This window comes from Camelina sativa, chromosome 11, assembly GCF_000633955.1.
Source record: "Camelina sativa cultivar DH55 chromosome 11, Cs, whole genome shotgun sequence".
Taxonomy (NCBI): Eukaryota; Viridiplantae; Streptophyta; class Magnoliopsida; order Brassicales; family Brassicaceae; genus Camelina; species Camelina sativa.
Genome location: NC_025695.1, coordinates 7,342,610 through 7,364,842, shown reverse-complemented (window position 1 = coordinate 7,364,842; position 22,233 = coordinate 7,342,610). Strand labels below are relative to the sequence as shown.

The following is a 22,233-nucleotide window of genomic DNA, read 5'->3' as shown; positions in this document are numbered from 1 at the left end:
TCAAATTTGGGATTTTTAATTGCATTTCATATGAGTTCATAGGAAATATATTTAATTGATACTTCAAAAATAATTTTGCAATTTAATTATTAAATATTTTAGGTAAATTTTGAATATCATAGTAAATTTTTATTTTTATCATTAACAATATTTTTTACATAACTGGTATATTTTTATGATTTGAATAAATAAAGTGTATTATTGACATTTATGAAATTTGTTTGTTATATATGTAGTTTTAAGGAGAATTTCAAAAATACATCTTTTTCAATACCACTTTCAGAAATACTATTTTAAAAAACTTTATTAAAAAAATCTTCTCATAAAGTTCTCATAGTTTTATAATTATTGCATAAACTAAAATAAATTAATATAACTAATACAACACCCGCGCATATGCGCGGGATATTACCTAGTTATATACATAAAAGTAAAGTTTTACTCTCTCCTCGTTGGTCCATTTCGTATTTAATTTTAAAAAAATAATATTTATTTTTATTTAAATTAAAATGTAATAATGTATATTAATCTATACTTTAAATCCAAATTTTACTACTAAATTGTAACAGAAAATATATAAATTATGAATTGACTATTTATTTCTATTCATTTTCATTCAAACACACCATAAATTATAATTGTAACTTCTCTAATTAATTTATTTTAGAAATATAACTTACATCCCTTGAAATCCTATAAATAATCATTCTCACATCATCATACACCATATCTCAAATTCTAAATATTTTGTTTGTTTTGTTTATGTTCTTGCATGTGTTCAAAATTTATGGTAAGAGTGGGGTAATATATTTTATTAGATAGATTTCTCTATTTTGTTCAATTTTATTTCTTTGTTTTATGTATTTATTCCTTCCTTCTTTGTCTTTCTATTATTTTTAATTTTCAATTACATATGTATAATAATATATTTTAAAAATGGAACTTTCATCCCTTGAAATCCTATAAATAACCATCCAACATACCTCAAATTCTAAATATTTTGTTTGTTTTGTTTAAGTTCTTCCATAGGTTCAAAACTCATGGTAAGAGTGTGGTTATATATTTTGTTAGATTTATCATATATTTTGTTATATTTTATTTCTTTGTTTTTATGTATTTCTTCCTCCCTTCTTTGTCTTTTTATTACTTTTATTTTTCAATTACATATGTATAATAAAATTTTGGTGACTGTAAAAAATAATTATCGATGCAAATTCAACAATACTAATTTTGATCAAAGCCCAATGAGGAAATCAAACTAAAGAAATCATCTTCATTCATGTATATTTATTTTATTTTTAAAGTATGCAATTTTTAACTAAATAAACTATTATAATATAATTATTAAATCAAAATCTTTAACTCTCTCTTACCTCCAAAAAAATTGTAATACATTTTTTTGTATACTCATCATTATATTTAGTTTTTGTGATCCAAAATATGATTATATAAAGATCAATATAATGTTTATTTAATTCAAAATTTTGTAATTTAATGATTTTCTATAAAAAAAGTTGATATTCCATTTTCAAAATATGACTACAAAGAGGAAATCATTATAACTTAACTTAGCAATATAGCTTAAATTAAGGTGAATATAAAAGAGATTAAAAATTAAATTAATCTTTAGGATTTTATTGTATTTCATATGATTTTATAAGGTTTCACTATTTCCTTACTGGTCCATTTAGCATTTAATTTCTATAAAAAAAATTATTTTTTTTACAAAATAAAAACGTAAGAATGTACATTAATTTATACTTTATATCTACACTTTACCACTAAATTGTAGATGAAATTACATAAATTATGAATTGACTATTTTCTTTATTCATCCTCATTCAAACACACTATAATTTATAATTGTAACACCTCTAATTAAATTATTTTAGAAATGTAACTTTCATCCCTTGAAATCATATAAATAACCATTTTCACATCATCATCCACCATATCTCAAATTCTAAATATTTTATTTGTTTTGTTTATATTCTTGCATGGGTTCAAAACTTTTCATGGTATATTTTGTTAGATTATCTTATGTTTTGTTCAATTTTATTTATTTGTTTTTATGTATTTCTTCCTTCCTTCTTTGTTTTCTTACTATTTTTAATTTTCAAGTACATATGTATAGTAAAATTTTGGTGACTCTAAAAAATAATTATCAATGCAGATTCAACAATACTAATTTTGATCAAAGCTCAATGAAGAAATCAAACTAAAGAAATAATCTTCATTCATGTATATTTATTTTATTTTTAAAAATATGCAACTTAGACAAATTTCAAGAAGTACATGCATTTTCTGGTCCAATTCAAGAAGCTCCAAAAAGTCGACTTCTCAGGTCAAAGCCCAAACCTCAAAACAGAACAACGTCGTTTGATGAGTCAGAGCTCTACATCCGAGCAGAGCAAGAAGAAGAAGACGGAGAGTACGAACTTTACGAAGAGAAAACGAGTTATACATCCTCCACTACGCCTCAGTCCGCTGTTCCCGAGCGTTTCAACTGAGACAGTCGAATCCACCGATCAAAAACAGAACTTGAGCAAGAAGACAGAACAAGATTCGCAAGTACGTTCTGACTCGTCCGAGTTACCTCTGCGTGAAGGGGAGAAAGACTACGACGGAGGTTGGCTGCTCCCATTTGGGGCTCCCCGACATGGGACAAACAATACCAGTTGCGACCAGCATACTGATCTGTTGCTTTCTAAGTGCCATCCACATAACATCTATAACTCGTGACATGCATGTCCACCCCAAATTACAACCACTCGCAAGGCCCGTCTGTATCTATCCGTATGAAAGATCTCTGGGAGCCTCACCCTGCGCCGAAAACCAAACCTTTGATTCGTCTTCCGCTAACCTCAAAAGTGCTAGTGGATTAGAGTCCAAGTTACTAAAAATTTTATCATTTTGACCCTTCCAAATATACCGTAAAAGCCAAGGATAGGTATCCACCGAAGGAACTTGTTGAAATCGCCAAAACAAAAAGATACATTTGTAACTCTCTCTTACCTCCAAAAAATTTGTTATACATTTTTTTATAATCATCATTAGATTTACTTCTTCTGATCCAAAATATAATTATATAAAGATCATTATAATGTTTATTTAATTGCTGACAAAAAAAAGTTTATTTAATTCAAAATTTTGTAATTTAATGATTTATAAAAAAAAAAATTTGATATTCCATTTCCAAAACTTTACTACAAAGAGGAAATCATTAGAATTTAACCTAGCAATATAGCTTAAATTAAGGTGAATATAAAAGAGATTAAAAATTAAATTAATCTTTGAGACTTTTATTACATTTCATATGATTTTATAGGAGATAAATTTAATTGATACTTAAAATATAATTTTGGAATTTAATTATTAAATGTTTTGGATAAATTTTGAATATCATAGAAAATTTGTATTTTTATCATTAATAATATATTTTTAAAATAAGTGGTATTGTTTTGATATTGTATGATTTGAATAAATAAAGTATATTATTGACATTTAGGAAATTTGTTTGTTATATATGCATTTTTAGGGAGAATTTCAAAAATACATCTTTTTCAATACCACTTTTCAGGAAAACCATTTTGAAAATCTTTGTTAAAAAATATTTTCAGAAAGTTCTCATAGTCTAATGATTATTACATAAACTAAAATAAATTAACATAACTAATACAACAACCCGCGCATATGTATGTGACAACCCGTCTCGCGGACCCCACTAGTCTACCGCTAGCCGCTCCAACGGACCGTTCGTAGATCCCGCTAGCCTACCGCTAGCTGCCCAAACGGACCCCAAACTGGCCCTGCAGGGCATCGATCCTAACCCTGTGGATATCCAAATCCACCAGTAGGTTATTGGTGCGTCAGACGTTCCTCGAACCTTGATCCTCACCCTTTAACAACCTTCCCACAGGACAAGTTGCCACCAATTGATCTGCAGATGTTACCTAGTTTATAAGAAAACAAGTGTCGGTGGAGAAAAAGTAGCCAACCAACTGTTTTTTTGTTTTTGGTTACAAACTTATTCTCTGATATCCAACCAGTTTCCATTTCCCCAAAAATCTACTAGAGTAATGGTGTGGTGAGATGCCTAATCTCACATGTCTCTTTATTTCCAAGTAGTGTCTGAGGTTTTTAGAAAGTGACCAGTTGTCGGACCAGAACCAACAGTTAGCTAGCAACAGAAAACTTTTTGGTGCATAGAGGAGCCTCTAGATATCTAATTGGTTAAGAAACTATTTCCTTACGAATTTTTATTGTGTTATAAAGCTAACTCACAAAGCAATGAATCGTCACCGTACATCCAAGAAACACTTCAAAAGCCAACGTGGAAATAAAGGTACTTCAAGATAGTTTGGTTTATACAAACCTTACTGATCATCCGCTGCAACTTAATTAGAAACATAATACAAAAACAATAACACACCCTGCCCACACACACACTAGGAAACAGAAGCAATTCAAGATAGTTTGGTTTATATCAACCTTACTGATCACCCCGTGATACTTCGAAACATCATAATGCTCCTATCTTTCAGTCATGGTTGGTCCCAGATACCAGATCATTCAATGACTCTATGAAGTTATCGACATAATCGGTCATAAGTCCAGGACTAGCTAGTGTCTCCCTCCACTTGGTGTGATTCTTCTTCACCAGATTCCCGATCTCACTGTCGCTTTTCATCACTATTGTTGTTCGAGGAGGCCAGTCTGTTGAAGTCCATGCAGTTGGTGTAACAGAGGTAAAATAAATACTCTGTTTCTATATATCATCCATACCCAAAAGATTCTCATTTTTCTCTGTTACTTTAGGGAAGTGCAATGGAGCGTATTCTTGGAGACATAGTGCACAATAAGTCAATGAGTACACCAATTGATTTTCTCTTGTGCATTGGTTGTTTCTTAGGAAAAGTAAGCTTCTTATTATGTAGCACAATATTATTGATTACTAATTACTAACATATAAATTAAAACCATCCATGGAATGTAACTGATACAAGGGTTGATTTATGTTACAGGACGAAGACGTTTACACTTTTTTCGATCCCGAGGTGACCAAGAAAACTAAGACAGTTCCTTCTTCAGGTGGTGACTCCCCCAAGATTGTTGACCTCAAGGGAGAGAACTACTTCTCCGTAGCTATTGGACAAACGTACACAAAGGCTCGCTATTTCCTTGACTCATCCGAAGACGTTGTGCAATTGATCCACATGCTTTGCACAAACAACAATGCTTGATTCATCTTCATTATCTCTGTATCGAGAGATGCTTGGCTAAATGGCACCATTGAATATTTGATCTGCAAATTTGGCACTTTTCAAACACGTTTGCATCATTCTCTCTCTCTTGATATATTTTTTTTTTTTTGAAAATATGTGAATTTCATTAAACATAATGTTTGCTGAATTTACAAAAGCGTTATACAGCGCTCATCACCTTGCCTAAAAAAATAAAAACATGGTATGAGTGATTCGTTAATCGAACGTGAGTAGGTAAACCTAGTCATATTTCAGCCAGTCAAGTAAAAGATCTTTGAATTGCCTTCTGTTCTGTTTTGCCAAAATAGCGTCTCGAACTTGTCTATCCAGTTGCTTGAATATGGTGTGGGCATCTGTCGAGATGTTGTTGTGATACCTGTTATTTCGTTCCAAACAAATTGCATAGTGGGTGGCTTGTGCAGTCAATCTTCGGAGGCATCGTGGAGAAGTGGAGTCTTTGAGATCCAACCAAGCCGTGAAAGCGTCCCATGTGTGGAAAGTGAAAGGTCTGTAACCAAGACGTCGAGTGACTTTAGTCCAAACCGTTTCACTGAATTCACATCTCAAGAACAGGTGCTCGCGAGTTTCCCGAGCAAGGCCACAAATACAACAGCTAGGGTCAAACGGTAATCCCCATCGAACCAGTCGAGACCTTGTGGACAGCCTATCTTGATGCATCAGCCAGAAAAGGAAAGCGTGCCTAGGTATAGCGCCTTTGTACCAAACCTGTTTTGTCCACGGTATAGGGTTAGCCCGAGGTCTAAGATTTTCCCAGGTTTTGGATGTTGAGAAGTTGGCTAACTCCTCTGATCCAATTTGCCAAGCATAAGAATCAGATGTCGTGGAGAGAGTAGGTGATGGAACAGTGGTAAGGTAGATTTGCAGTGTCTCGGCCTGTGGTGATCTTGCTGGTCTGAGGGACCATCCTGATGCAGAGGCAGCAGCGGTGACTTTTCCTTGGAGAGAAATGCCAGTTTGAGCTGGTCCAGTGATCCCCATGAAGTCGATAAGCGCTCCAAATGGAGTCCAATTATCGAACCAGAAGCTTATTTGTTGACCATTGCCCAGCTTTGCTTTTAGGAATTTGCTCGCAATATGGCGGAGCTTGAGCATAGCAATCAGTGTACCTGAGCTCTGTTTTTTCTTGTCCAAGTCCCAAAAGCATCCATCTTTTATCTTATTGTTGTGCATCCAAAGGGGCCATAGGGAGTCTCTTGCTGTAAACAATCTCCAAATAAGCTTAAGGATCAGGGTTTTGTTCCAGTGGGTTAAAGACCGGAGTCCCAAGCCACCTTCCTCTTTCGGGGTGCATATGTTTACCCAAGCCACCTTTGCTGAACCAGTTTTGGACACATCACCATTCCATAAAAAATTCCTGCAGAGAGTCTCGATTTTTTTAATGCAACCCTTGGGGAGGATAAACGCAGACATCCAGAAGTTAATAGTGCCATAGATGACTGACGTAATAAGTTGGAGTCTACCAGCATAGGATAAAGCTCGAGAACCCCAGGAAGAGAACCGATTGGTGAGATTCTGCAGAAGAGGTTTGTACTCTGTTAGTCTTAGTTTCCGGTGCATAAGTGGAAGCCCAAGGTAGCGTATTTGCAGTGAACCGATGTTGAAGCCTAAAGAAGCCATCTGAGAAGCTTCAATGTGGTTCACTCCAGCTACATAAAGGTCAGTCTTTCTTAGGTTCATTGTAAGACCAGATATTCTGGAGAACCTCTCGAGAGTTGCAGCAAAATTAGCGAGAGAGCTGGTCTTGCCATCGAAGAAGATCATAATGTCATCTGCGAATGCCAAATGAGAGATGAGCGGGTCTTTAGCAGCTAGGTGTGAACCTATTTGATTTGTACTGAAACCTTTCATGAGGAGTTGTGAGAGTCCTTCCATGGCCAGGACAAACAAATATGGTGAGAGAGGGTCGCCTTGACGCAAACCTTTTGCTCCCCTGAAATAGCCACATAGTTCTCCGTTGATGCAGGCAGAGAAGCTTGTCATTGAGATGCATTGATGGATCAGTGAAATGAACTGGGTGGGGAACTCCATTGCTTTGAGCGTGTTGATTATAAAGTTCCAATGAACCGAGTCAAAAGCCTTCATAAGATCCACCTTAAGCATACCTCTTGAGGAGATGTTCTTCTGATTGAAACCTTGCACAAGCTCAGTGGCAAGTAAAACATTTTCCACAAGTAGTCTCCCTTGTATGAAGGCAGACTGGTTACTGGATATAAAACATTTTCCACAAGTAGTCTCTCTTGATATTTTTGCAAGTTTTTTTCTCTGTCTCTGTCTCTTTTTTTATTTCTTGTTTTGTCCCTCTCTTCCTTCTGTTCTTTAATGGATTAGAAACTATCCTTTTAAAAAATTATTCTATTGGAAAGATAACTCACAAAGCAATACCATACATCCAAGAAACATATTATATAGAGCCAACTTGAAAATTAAACAAATAACGTACTTAGCTTCAAGATATATAATTTGGTTTATACAAACCTTACTGATCACCCACTCACACTTAGAAACATCATACACAAGAAAAAAAAAACACACACACACACAGTAGGAAACAGAAGCACTTCAAGATAGTTTGGTTTATATCAACCTTATTGATCACTCCCTCATACTTAGAAACATCATAGTGTTCCTATCTTTCAGTCATGGTTGGTTCCAAAGACATGATCCTTCAATGACTATGAATTTATCGACATAATCGGTCATGAATCCAGGACTAGCTAGTGTCTCCCTCCACTTGGTGTGATTCTTCTTCATCAGATTCCCGATCTCACTGTCCTTATTCATCACACTATTGATAGCATCGCGCAAGCTCTCCTTGGATAACCATCCTGTTTCCTCTCTTACCACTTCAACCGAAACCTTGAGTTCGTCACTCAACAATCTAGTGTTGAGGACCTGATCAACCAACTGTGGCACCAAGACTATCTAACAATCACTCAGCAAGGACTCCCACATTGACCCAAACCCACAATGACTAACAAAGCACCCTACCGATGGATGAGACAATATCAAAGGTTGTTGAACCCATCCTCCCCAAACAACTCCTCTTCCTTTAACCTGCTCCTCGAATCCTTCTGGAAGTGCTTCTTGAACCGTTGATGAGCCTCTAGGTGGTTTAACCGCTACAAGAAACGGTGAACCTGTTAGCTCCATTCCTAAACAGAGTTCTTGGAACTGATCTTTCTCTAAAATGACTTGTGAGCCCAAGGCACAAAACACCACTGAGTCTGGTTCATACCCACTTAGCCACTTAACCCATCGTTCCTCTAGCTGTATAGTCTTGTCTGGCTCAGGGAACACTGTCCCTGTCAAGAGAACCTTTTTCCTGCAATGCTTTTCGATATAGTCGCACAAGTCTCCCTCGATTTCTCTGACTGTTCTTATCGCAATGGCATCACAGTTCAGAAGACTTGTAGTGACTCTTTCAAAGAAGTTTGGTCCGACATCGATTGTAGGATCCGGATTCTTCATGGTGTAAGCATCTTGTTTACGAAGCAGCACCTTCGTCGAAGGATATCCCGGCGGAGGAACTCCTAACTCACCACCTGGGACAACCATATTGGCTATCGTCGATGCAGACACCACGACGTATTTTACCGTCTTAATGCCGAAGTCTCTAGCTACTTCTGGAATCCAATGAGCAAAGTCAAAGAAGATCAGGTCCGGTTCCACGGCTCGAACCACAACTTCAACTTGATCACGTGTGAGATCCATAGCGGACATCAGGAAATCAGTGGTTGACACTGGGATCTCAGAGGCTGTCTCTGTGCCAAGGGGGAGACCATCGACATGAGGGACGGTGACAGAGCGAAAGACAATGTTGTGTGGAAACAGATTGAGATGTTCTAACTGTTTCAAAGCTTTCTTAGGAAGCAAGAAAGTAACCATATGACCTTTCTCAGCCAATTTGTTGGCAAGATAAAGGTACGGAGTAATATGGCCTGTTGCGAACCATGGATACATAAGTGAATGAAACCTCGAACCACCCATTTATGTATTTTTTTGTGTTTTTTTTTTCTTTTTATATATCTGTTCTGTTATGGAGACTAAGGGCTTATCTTTTATATATAGTGCATACCGAGGTTGGCATGAAAAATCGAACACGTGTGTAATTGGCCAATGTCACTCCGTCGGTGTTCTCTCAAAAGTTACTTATCTAACCTAAATTCACCGTTTATTTTGTTTCATTATTTTTTTTTGCATGCATTGATCCATTAGCATTAATACTAATTGACCACTGACACGTTGTCTGGTCCGTTACCACTCACCATTGTTGACCCTCGTACCAGATGGTGGGCAGTAGGTTATTTATTACGACCAATCCAACTTGTGGTGTTCGGTTCTTAGCATTTTCATTATCCTCGTACGAAATCCAACTAAAAAGAGTGTGATTGGGAGACTAAGGGCATCATTACACGAGCAACTGTGAACATTTCTCAAAAAAATTAAAAAAAAATTATTTTTTTTACAATTTTTTTTTTTTTTTTTTTTGTAATATTTGTACCACAAAATAAATTACATCTGTCTTATTTTGTGTGAGAATCGTTTCTTAAGTTTCTTCCAGAAGTATTGATCCTCATTCTTTTCTCTTCTCTTTCTTCCTTTTAGTTTTTTTTTTTAATAAGAGTAATTGAGTAAAGATGGTCTAATTGGGAAAGAGTTTAAAAGCTTTAAAATTAAGTTAAAGTTTTAAAAGACAAAATTTTACCAATTATGCTTTTTTTGCTTTATTATTTTTAATTTTAACAGTTTTAAAAGTCTAATTGTCCATTTTTTTAGTTTGTAGGAACAAATTTTTAAAGTCACAAATGTGAGACTTTTTTGGCTGTAAAATAATCAATAATAATAAAACTGTAGTTTTTTTTTATTTTCCGTGATGATTGAAATATTATTTTTCAATCTATGTATAATTTATCATAAATATATTATAACTCATTAAAAAAATATTTTTTATTTCTGTTATTTTGAGATCCATTTTTCATAATTATTTTTGCATCAACCATTATAACACATAATCAATAATTTTATATTTTTATTGTAACACCCCCATTTCAGAGACATGCAGAGAGGTTTAAAAAAATTGATTTGGCCACCTATGTCACTAAAAGTGCACTTATCTTTTCGGTCAAGGATCCGAGAGAACTCTAAAGTTAAGCATGCTTGAGCTGAAGTAGTCTCAGGATGGGTGACATTCCACAATCGACATGAGGGACGATGACAAAGCGAAAGACAATGTTGTGTGGAAACAGATTGAGATGTTCTAACTGTTTCAAAGCTTTCTTAGGAAGCAAGAAAGTAACCATATGACCTTTCTCAGCCAATTTGTTGGGAAGATAAAGGAACATAGTCATATGGCCTGTTGCGAACCATGGATACATAAGTGCATGAAACCTCTATCTACCCATTTAAGTATTTTTTTTCTTTTCGTTTTTTTTTGTATCTCTGCTTTGCTTAATTTGGAGACTAAAAGGGCTTAAATATATTTTGCCAAAGTTGGTATGAAAAATTAAAGGCATGGTTGTTGCTACGAATAAAATAAACTGGTCAGTAACCAACAATTTCTACTAGTTCCCAGGAATAGCCTTATCCATGACAGCTAGAAACACTATATTAGCCATAAGCATTTATTAAAGGGCAATTCTCAAATAAGTTTTTGTTCCAAAACTAGCACACATTCTTAATTATTCCAAATTTAGCACAAGTTTAATTTTAGAGAAATTATCTAAATAAAAGAAAAATATTAAATAAAACTAAAAGAAAGGGGAAAACACCTATTGAAAAAACCTAAACACCTTCAGTTGAATTCGAGAGGCTTAGAGGAGGAGAAGGAGACAAGGCAACAGAGAGTACATATGGGGAAGAAGCAATGAGAGAGAGGGAAAGCTTTGATTTTGAGGAATGATGCAGCGAATGAAATCAGAGATGATGTCAATTACCGCCACCGATGCTTCTCTCTCGCTGTATTTCTTTTTCAGTCTCAGATTTTAAACACAAGGTAAGATCGATATTTTGGATATTGGATGTGAAGCTCGATTCTTAAGTCTCATTGCTTTGTCAGATTGAATCCTCTGTTGTGATGAACTTCCCTTTCTAATTTTCAGAAAATTTTAGATTTTCAGTAGATTGGATGATTTGTGATTTTGAGTCTCTCAATTTCCAAACCGGTAAGCTTCTCTTCCATCTTTTCTATGTTCTTTGGATTTAACGAGTAAAAGATATATATGAAATTCAGGAAGCTTACCTGAACTTTAGGACGACCTTCATAAGCATAGATATAGACTATGCTTTGATTAGTTAGTCCTCGATTAGTCTATTTAAGACTCTTCTTTGTTAGTTAACCTTGCTTCTCTTGGATTGCTTGTGAATCTTAATTTATATCAAATTCCTTTTAAGCTTTCCAAACATCTACTACTTTGATACATTATCTAGACTCAACAAAAATAAGTAAACTCAATAGCTTGATTTTGTTGTATATCAAGTGTTTATTTGCATATTCTGTTTTAATTGTTCTGAGTTAACTATGTGTGCTAGTTTTGCTTTGCTACTTAAGACACACTAAAATATTTGGGAATTTTGTATATTTTTTTTACAGAATGCAAGTGTTATCTATCGTTGATGGTTTTGCGGAGATAAATGAAAGCTTAGCCGAGATGGGGTTTTACTACATCCAACATCACATCCAAAATGCAGCACCAAATGTTCTTAATCTCAACATCAACATTTTGGAGAAATCCCGTGAAACATGCTTGCATAACGAAGACTTGAAAGATTCTATAGCCATGGTGAAATCAATGGAAGAGTGTGGTTCACTTATCATCTATATATGTTGTTAGACATCTATGATGGTTATGAAACATTTTATATTGTTTTGGTACTTGTTTGATGTTTATGCACTATAAGAATGTCAAAGATTTCTATTTGACAAGTTAATAGTTGTGTTTGATTTTGCTACATGTTCTCTTTAATTCAGGAAGGATTCCACGAATATCATGAAAGATTTCTTGAATTTAGGATGACCTTCATAAAAACGTTTGGATTTTATGATGAACTTAAGGAAGGATAGATAATCACATAACACTAAAGATTTTTTGGCTTCATGATTTTTTCTTCTTTTGTTGTATCTTGGTGTTAGTTTGCTACTAGATTATTGTTGGATATGATCGGGTGTTTTGGGTCTACAGTTGCTGATGTTGGGATGATTTTTCATGTCATTTATGGGTATGATAGAGCAACTAAGTTAAAACACTCTGTTTTAAAAATTTAGGAAAGATTCATTAATACTTAGGAATGACTTTTAGCAATTTAGGATGACCTTCATGAAAATCATTTCTCAAAATATTGTATGAGGATTACATCTTTAAAGTGGTTTTGAATAAATCTCATAATGGTTGTATACAATTAATGAAGGATTCAATTATATTCAAGAATGATTCAATAATATTAGTCCATATGTTTGTTAAGTAGAATGTTTTAGAAAAGTTTTTATAATATTCATGAAAAACTTCTTTAATTCAGGAAGAATTTCATGAAATAAGTAAAAAAGGATTTAAAAAAAAACGGACAGGTGGTAACAATGGTGAAACGAATCTTCATCCTCCTCCTAAGAAGAAGAAGCGTACTGGTTTTGTTTCGTCATCAACATTTGGCACTAAGAAGAATCAAACCAATCTCATTAAACCCATCTCTTCTTCTTCTAGCAAGAACCAAACTAAACTCGCCAAGACCTCTATGGGTATGTCTCACAAACTTAACTCCACCAAATCTTCTTCTAACACGACTAAGACCGGCTCCGAGCTCAAGAAGCTCAATTCTGGAACAAAACCCACAAATTCCACAAAACCCATTAATTTTTTTATCAACAAAACAACAGATCTGTCCAAATCAAGCTCATCCAAAAACAAAACCACCACAAAATCCTCAAGTTCCAAGCTTTCTTCACCTCTTTTATAGAATAATTCACCATTCTCAAAACCAGTGACCAAAATCAAAACCAATCGAGAAAGAAGTGAAACCATTTCTACACAACAACGAAGAAGACGAAGAATTCGTCAGCTAATTAAGAGATCTACCAACTAAATTCCAAAGATCTTTGATCCCAGACCTAGAACGAATATCAATCACATCCAAGAACTACATCAACAAAGCCAACAAAGAGATTACCAAAAACTTCAAACCCTACTTCGGCAACAAATACGCACCAACCATAGAATCACGAACAGATTCATAACAAAATTACATGATTCCTCAATTAAAAGCCATAAGAATCACGTTGAGAATCTCAAAATCTGAAAACAGAACTAATACACGAAAAAGAAGAAGAAGTGTCGATGGAAGCTTCGTCGAATCTAAAATTCTTAAAATGATTAAGTACAAATTATAATTAATTTTATTATTTAAGATAAAATAATAATAATGTTACTTTTGGAACATTTAAATATATGTGCTAATTTTGGAAAAAAAAACTAAAAATATGTAATTATAGATATTTCTCTTTATTAAATTTCTAAAATCTGTATAGGGCACGTGTTCTACTAACTTTGTGAGTAGATCAGCCCCTGCTCTGTATGTGCTCTCTCAAAAATTATTTATTCCTTGTGTTTTTGTTTTTGTGTTTGATTTGCGACATGTCGATTGGTCCCTTACCATTAATTGAGTCTTGCTTGATCCACATGGGTAGTAGGCCAATGGTGGGCGGTAGTATATGTGAGTAGCGCAGCGAGAACATTTTGTTCACTCAATTTAGATTTCAACTAACGTAAATGCATAAACTTCACTAAAATCATACTTCAATACTTTTTCTCCTATTTTATTATTTTTTAAGCTCTAAGTACAAAGTTTTAAAAACTATAGATGCATTCTTATTTTTACGTAACATAATATTATTTAGGATTTATTTAAAAGATTTTAACCAATAGAATAAAAAAACTGTAAAATACAAATAACCATAATATAGTAAGGTATTTGAAAAAATCTAATAAAACGAAAAAAAAAAAAAAAAAAAACTGAAAACCCTAATCTATTGGGACAGAGGAAATATATTTTTTTCTCTTTGCTGGAATCCGGATTACCCATGGCAAATTATCCAACATTTTCTTTTCAATGTACAAAATCATTAGTAAGCAAGTTAAATCAAACAAATTAAATATTTCTAATTTATGTGACATCCATATGTTCTTCGGTAATCTCTTATTCTCTTAAATCATTGAGCCCGGCGTAGTCGCGTAGACATGTCGCAGTCGTTTGGTCCATTAATATTGATTGAGCCTCGATCGGTCTAGATCATAGTAGTTGGATCCAATGGTTCGCAGTAGCATTCATTATCTTTATACAAAATTCAAATTTTTTTTTTTTAATTAACCTTTCTTATGAAGCAGTAGTTGAAATATTTTTATAATTATTTTGTCAAGTATATATGTAACTTTAGGAAAATAAAGCATCAAACCTAAATTCTCGTCTCTTCTCTTTTGTTTTTGTCCTTTTTTGTTGTGTGTTTTTTTCCCCATTGATGATATCAATTGAGTACTGCCTAGACATATCGCACTCGATTGGTCCGTCACTACTGATAATAGGTTTTGGAAAAAAAAAAAAAAAAATGTTGGCAAAGCCATTATTCCTAGTTGCTAAGTAGCCTACTAACACATAAGAACTCAACAATTATCGATTGGAGAAGAATTAGCCATCCAACTGTTTTTTTTTGTTCACAAACTTAATTTATGATATCCAACCAGTTTCCATTTCCCCAAAACTCTACTAGAGTAATGGTGTGGTGAGATGCCTAATCTCACATGTCTCTTTATTTCCAAGTAGTGTCTGAGGTTTTTAGAATGTGACCAGTTGTCGGACCAGAACCAACAGTTAGCTAGCAACAGAAAACTTTTTGGTGCATAGAGGAGACTCTAGATATCTAATTGGTTATAGTAGTTCTAACTGATAGTCCAGCTTTACAAAAGAGGAATGTATATTTTTTTCATAACGAGATTTTAGTACTAGAGGCGGACACAATACAATGTACATGAGAATTGACAATAGAATAGAGATGAAAAATTACAAGGAGAGGAACACTTGCACTTGCGCGCATACACATGATTTTGAGATTTAGAAATGACAATCAAAGGATCACGGAGGGGCCTCATCGGTTTTGGCAGGTGTGGTCTCTTTTGTTGGTGGCTCAGTCTCAGCAGGAGCTTTCTCTTCTTCCTTCACAGCTTCTGGAGTTGGCTCGGCCTTGGTTGCCTCAGAGGAGACCTCTTTTGTCTCATCTTCCTTCTTTGTCTCTTCACTAGACTCTTCCTTCTTCTCGTGTGGTTCAACAAATCAGCAACATCAGTTTCAACTTAATATGAGTTTGTTCAATCAAGAATTTGTACTGAATTCTGTCTCTTAACTATTAAAATTCATGTTTTTAATTTAAGAATCTTCAAGAAATCTTCTAAAATCCTTTTAAAAGAATATATTGTAAAATTATTTTAGACATTGTATAGGCTATCAGCCAAAGAAAATATGACGAATCATATTTCATAGTATTTTTGCCTTTGAGCTTCCATGATATAAATTATAATAACTAGAATGTATAAACATGTAACACAAACGCAAACGCAAACAGTAACAAACAGTGAGGCTCTTATAATTAAACAGACTTGACTTTATTCTCTAAACCCATGCAATACCAAAATGCGTCTTTCAGTGATTAAAAAAGATGACGACCGATATTAGAGAACACAATGACAAAGCCAAAAGAAATGATATAATGGAATCCACAAACCTGAGTTAATGTGGCATCTGTCTCGGTCGTGGCATCCTTGGACTCAACAACAACATTTTCAGTCGGGACGGAGCCTTTGACAATGTCAGATTCCTTAGGTTTGCTCGCACAGCCTCCCATGGTATTTGGTTGAAGGGATTAGTTTTGAAAATGCAAATTACAATTGGGAAGAGCTGTGGAGCCAAAACAAAAGAAAGAAAACAAAGAGGCCAAGACAAAATTTCTTATTTTACAATTGGATGCTGTGCAAATGAAGGAGATGGCTGTGAAGAGAGATATATAGGAGGGATGGTGTGGCTTAAGCTATTTCAGGTAAAGTTTGGTCAATTTCAGATTCACGAGTCATTACAACTTCGTCGATTCTCTGTCACCACCTATTTATCCGGAAGACAACTTTAATCTCCACCATTCTTCTATTTCCGGTCAGGGGACAACATTTCATGGATTCACAAAGCTCCTCATTTATTAGATTGCAATATTGCAATCAAACTGAATAACAGAACGGAATTGCGGATAACAAATTCGGGTATAAGCAGCAATGCAATGGGAACAAAGATGGATTAAAAAACAGAAGGATATGCTCAGAACAAATCCAGTGGGAAACCTCTTCTAAGAAAAACGATGTTTTATATATGCAAAGTGATGATATTCTAGCCGTTCAAACGGAGAAGATGGTTACTGTCTCATATTTGAACGATGAAAAATTGCTTCCAGTTTTCTCAGGCACAAAGAATTGTATCATCATCCCTGGTTTGGCTGCCTACCTCGGATCCTTGGTGCGATCCTGAAGAGAGAATCGTGGTTCACCGGTGTGACCTAAATTCTCTGTGTCAAAAGATGTACTTGAGCCTGATCGGTTATTAGAGCCCTCCGATATATGTTTCCCACCCAAGTCTTCCATGTCTGCTTCATCAAGTTCTTCTGTTACTTGGTGATCACTGCTTGGACCATTGATGACAAGGCTTTTGTACATTGTTAAAGCTTGAGCAATCATGCTGGCAGGATTTGAAGCACCACTTGGAAGCAACATTGTCGTCCCCTAAACACCCCAACAAAAAAAACACAAGAACATTAAATAAGCCCGAGCCATGCCTATGCCAAGAGATTGGAAAGGAATGTTGTGATATATTCATTTACCTCCTTGGCAATGTTACCGAAGGCTTGAATGTATTGTTCTGCAACTCTCAAACTCGCCGCCTGCAAATTGTACAGCGATAAAGTATGAGATCATATTTTGCACACCAAAAAGTAAAGAACATTATGCCCAGTAATATTAGTGCTATGACTAAAAATCCCACACGTTGGCAAGTTCAACAAGACAGAAATCTTTATCTGGAGTGAATAAAGACATACACATCTAGAAATTTGTGTAGATACTATGAAGAAAAGCTAGTTCGTAAAAATCTAAAATATGAATACCATTCCCCTGCTTAATCCCAGTTACTCACCTCTACTCCCCCAGTTTCATTGAGAGACTGAGATAACAAGACAAGACCTCTCGCAGTTGCTTGTGCTCTAGCTAGTATTGCTTCTGCCTCACCTGTTGAACATCATCAGAGGATAATATAAGTAAAATACAGTGGGAAATAGCAACCATATCGTGCATTAGCAGGGAATAAAACAGTTCCTCATGCACCAAGCATTCATCGGTATATAGTGAAAGAATAAGTAAATGGAATAAAAAATTTCTCCTAACGTAATTAACTAACAATTGAGATTGCATGCTATATGTTCTCTTTCTCAATCATAATGGCTTACTAACCTTGTGCTCGATTCACCTGGTCCATCTTTGCTGCTTCAGATGCCAAGATTACAGAACTTTTCTTACCATCAGCAATGTTGATATGGGATTGCCTTTCTCCTATTAAATATAGTACAGCAGTGATAAGAAACATGCTAAGCAGGCCTCGAAGATGACTTTTCAAAGAAAACACAGTAAGGTTTACCTTCAGACTCAAGGATCTGGGCTCTCTTTTTACGCTCAGCTTCAGCTTGCATTTCCATAGCAGCTCTCACTCCATGAGGGGGCATAATATCCCCTGGAAATACATAGATTAGAAATAGGCAAAAAAAATATATCACCTTAAAAAAGAAAACATAAACAACTTACTTATCTCATAACGAAGGCACTGAAGACCCCAGTCTCTTGCAGCAACATTGATGGCTTCCTGCAAGAATGTATATCCATCTCAAAAATCCATCATATGTTTTCTTCTTTAATGGATATACTTCCGCTAACCATCAGGTCTCCTTATGATTTGGAAAAGAGACGCAAATGACTTTGAATATCCAACAAATACAACATCACTAAATCCCCCCTAGCTGAATCAAAAATCCATAAACCCAACTTGTGGAATACAAACAACATTGCCAGAAGTGATAAATTTTTCCAACTAAACAGCTGAAGCTGCAATTCAGTAGGGGCTAACACTAACACCAACAGTCAAGCTAAATTGACTAGACTTTGAAATGGAACAAGTAGCAGATTCTAAATGATATGCAATGTAATGGAGCTTAAATACAGCCCTAAAAACCTGAAAGAGAGATAAAAGAAGGATAAGAGAACAAACCACTATCTTCTCGTTGAGAGTGTCTCTTTCCTCAAACGTCTTATCAAGCGTGATCTTACCAAGCTCACTACGCATTGTGGTCTGAGCAAGCTGTACAACAGCATAGATAGGACTCTCAACGCCATAAGAAGCTAATTTAGGATCCACAATCTGCAAAAAAAAATCCAAAATCGATAAGAAGAAAGCAGTAACAAAAAGGTACTGAGAAAATGGATTGATAAAAGAAAAAGAAGATAGACGGACCTTAACGTAGAGAACACCATCGATGTGAATACTAACGTTGTCTTTAGTAATCGCAGTCTGATTCGGAATCGGGATTGCTTCTTCCTTGAGGGAATGAACATAAGCAATACGATCCACGAACGGAATGAGGAAGTGAATCCCCGACGGCAACGTCTTGGCGTATTTACCGAATCGCTCAATCACAAACGCCTTCCTCTCCGGAACTATCCGGATTCCCCAGTTAACCGGCGGCGTTAATTGAAAACTAAACCAAAACGAGCATCCGTAAAATCAATCCTAAAGGTTCTCTTTCTACTCATTACTCAACATCGTTCGAAATTTCACACAAGGGGTAAACGAAATCGTACCTGTTGGAAGGATAGCCGGCGGAAGTGAAGTGGCGAACGGTTGATGCGGCGGCGGAGAAAATCGGAGGAGGAGTGGTGGTTAGGGAAGATTGGCGGAGGTACGCGACGGACCTCAAGGCGGTGTAACCGACGGAGCTTTTACGAACGAGGTGGTTCATTTTGGAATCAGAAATTTGTAGAAATGAAGAAAACAAAAAAAAAAAGGAAAAACCCCAAACAAAAACCTCTTATAGGCGTCTTCCACACTATTCAGGTGCTGTTTCTTCGCCGGATCTTGAAGTCTTCACGCAATTTGGCGTGGAGCGGAGGCAAAAATAAAAATAAAATATCTAGTTTGGGCTTCGATGGGTAGTAGTGTAATAAAGCCTATTGCTATTGGGCTTATCTCTATCTAGCCCACTAAGGTGCCTGTACGATCCATATGTGTTTGTTTACTCATTCACTGTTGTTATTTACTTATTTTAAAGGATTTAGTTGAAATTGAAATTCTTTGTACAAGAAAATTATTAGTGACTTAAAAAAAATGGTTACAAAAATGGTTATGGACTATGGTTTCTTTTAGTTTTTATTTTAAAAAGCATGAATTCAGAATGCATGGGGGGAAAGCAAAGTTTAAAGGGTTTTCACATGGAGGGCCTTGTGTCTGAGTCATCAAGATCCGGCGCCGTTCAACTTTTTGATACCGACGTCGAGAAATAAAAATGGCAAATGACGCGAAACCCGTCTCACCTTTAAAAAGTATCCTCTCTTTCTTTCTTTATGTATCCACGTCGACGTCGTGCACCAACCTTTTTCTAAAATATGAAAAAGTTTAGGTTTCCTTTGATCATTCACGTCACGTGTAGTTTATTTCGCCTTTGAAGCACTACTATTTATACTTGAATTCAAATATAGATGACTACTGACTATAGATATATATATATTTATTACATATCGATCGCTTGTTGAGGTCTAGTCGTGTAGAAATATATGGGAGCAGTTGTGTGATCTGATGACTCCAAACCGTGTGTTGACCGACATGAGCAATCGACGTGGGGTTGAAAAAGTGACATTCGTAATCGTATGAAATATTGGACGCAAATTTTATGTCGAGGAACAGGATACATACACCATTATCAAGCCTTTGGATAACCAGCTATATTAAAGAGAACTATGCGATTTTAAAACAAGACAAATTATGAAGATAAATATTGAAAACATAAAAGCTTTCATAGCTCAGTTGGTTAGAGCACCCGTTTAGTAAGCGGGAGGTCTTGAGTTCAACTCTCAATGAAAGCAGTGGTTACAAATTTTTTTTTTCAATTTTTTTTTTTTTAAAATGAAGAAATTAATTAACAAAGATGAGAAGTTGAGAACATTATTCAATTAAAATGCCCTTTTGTCTAACCTTTTTCTAAGAAACTAATTTATATATTTAGCTTAGATTTCAAAAGATTCAATTCAAGTTTCTTTTGGTGGGATAAAGAAAAAGATGAACATGTAACATGGGATCCAAAGTCTAAAGAACAACATATTTTGTGAAAAACAATTTAACAAAGAGAAAAGTGGTGACACACTTTACACTAAATCCAAGTCATTAGAGCTTAAAAAGCTGATAACATGACGACTTCAACAACATGCACCTCATCTCTTCTGCTTAAACCCAATCACTGTCGTCAATATATATATATGCACGCACCTATATATGTCCGTGTATCTCTCTACTATATATATAGATAAGTGTGCATATATAGTTTGAGTTAGAAATTGATCAAAAAATATATATACGTAGTTAAACTATATAATGGGTGATCTTCAAATCGTGCCGGTGTACAATAAGGTGGAAGCACAGTACGTAGAAATGATGGTGCCTTTGTATTCTTACGGTTGCGAGAAGAAAGTGAAGAGGGCTCTTTCTCATCTCAAAGGTACATAATCAAGATTTTTGATTAGTCTCCCACCTATATGGTTAATCATAAATGATTTCATGAAATATAGATAGATATATAACTAATAAGCTTTTACTTTTCTTTATAACGAATATATAATCAGGAATATATTCAGTGAAAGTAGACTACTACAATCAGAAGGTGACGGTGTGGGGAATTTGTAACAAACTTGATGTGTTAGCAACGGTGAAAAAGAAGCGCAAAGAAGCTCGGTTTTGGAATGTAGACGACAATAATGATGATCAAGAGAGCGTTGATGATGGCATCGTCGTTAGAGAAGACACTACGAAAACTTCATTGGACTCAAAAAAGTCATCGGCGTTTTATACGTATTCCACGTCGCCTCCTAGATTCAATATAAGACCTCCTTTATCACTCATTAGAACATCTTCCTTCACATGGAAAGCCGTGAAGAAGGTCTTTTCTAGATCCCTTTCCTTTTGAATCACGTCTATATGTGAGCTTAATTAATAATGCTCCAAGAAACTCTCATTGGATCTCTTACAATATATAAAAGTTTCTAGTTGATAAGACTTTATGTTCGCAACGTACGGATTGATCATGGTAGTTCAATGGTCACCGCTTTGTTTGTCTATATGTGTCAAAGATTTATTTTTTCCCCGGTAAAATTAATCAGTTCGGACATATGAAAGTTAGTTAAGATTTTGGATCCGGAAAAACAAAATGTTTGCCGTCTAGTGAATGAAGTGCAAAATGATTCATGGCTATTCATCGTACATATAAGATGATTCAGATGAGGCATCACAAAAAGCAAGGCAAAAAGCCTCGTATTGAACAAGGTATCCGCAAGGCTATACTACTTTTGAACGAGAATGTATCCACTCTCTAGATGGTAAAAACTCCCACTCTCTAGATGGTAAAAACTCCAACGGCTTCGTCTTTTAACTCAGTGTGTGTGTGTGTGTGTCTGTGACTCTATCTACATTTTTCTCTCTATCTGTTATTGTGTATCTGTTCTGTTAGGTTGTTTCAGTGTATGTTTTTGTAAGCTTTAGAAACATGGCTGTCTTTTTGTTAAAATGTAAATCAGTCAGTTAGATCAGAGTTTCAAGGGACGATGAGATCTTGAAGAAGGGAAAA

The 22,233-nt window shown here is 35.2% G+C and overlaps 2 protein-coding genes, 1 long non-coding RNA gene, 1 other non-coding gene and 1 pseudogene across 5 annotated transcripts in view; 3 read left to right on the top strand and 2 right to left on the bottom strand.

Annotated features, from left to right (window-relative positions):
• On the bottom strand, positions 7,709 to 9,300 carry LOC104722166 (annotated as a pseudogene).
• LOC104722165 lies at positions 11,058 to 12,081 on the top strand. The gene is made up of 3 exons (XR_757152.1): positions 11,058 to 11,277; positions 11,384 to 11,446; positions 11,875 to 12,081. It is a non-coding gene; the product is annotated as an uncharacterized LOC104722165 (long non-coding RNA).
• LOC104722164 (stomatin-like protein 2, mitochondrial) lies at positions 16,584 to 19,494 on the bottom strand. The gene is made up of 9 exons (XM_010440291.2): positions 19,205 to 19,494; positions 18,858 to 19,101; positions 18,615 to 18,764; positions 18,155 to 18,212; positions 17,991 to 18,083; positions 17,807 to 17,905; positions 17,493 to 17,584; positions 17,182 to 17,241; positions 16,584 to 17,083 (listed from the first exon to the last, which is right to left on the bottom strand). The coding sequence occupies exons 1-9, from the start codon at positions 19,360 to 19,362 to the stop codon at positions 16,805 to 16,807; spliced, it is 1,233 nt and encodes a 410-aa protein (XP_010438593.1). The 5' UTR covers positions 19,363 to 19,494; the 3' UTR covers positions 16,584 to 16,804.
• On the top strand, positions 20,409 to 20,482 carry TRNAT-AGU. Its single transcript has one exon. It is a non-coding gene; the product is annotated as a tRNA-Thr (tRNA).
• Positions 20,828 to 22,233, top strand: part of LOC104722163 — an 8,742-nt gene continuing 7,336 nt past the window's right edge. The window contains exons 1-2 of one of the 2 annotated variants that reach the window (XM_010440290.2): positions 20,828 to 21,111; positions 21,236 to 21,273. In XM_010440290.2, the coding sequence (XP_010438592.1) occupies positions 20,988 to 21,111; positions 21,236 to 21,273 (162 nt within the window). In that variant the 5' untranslated portion in view covers positions 20,828 to 20,987. Of the gene's footprint in view, positions 21,112 to 21,235; positions 21,794 to 22,233 lie in introns of those variants that run through there. The other variant, XM_010440289.2, reaches the window with a different exon arrangement.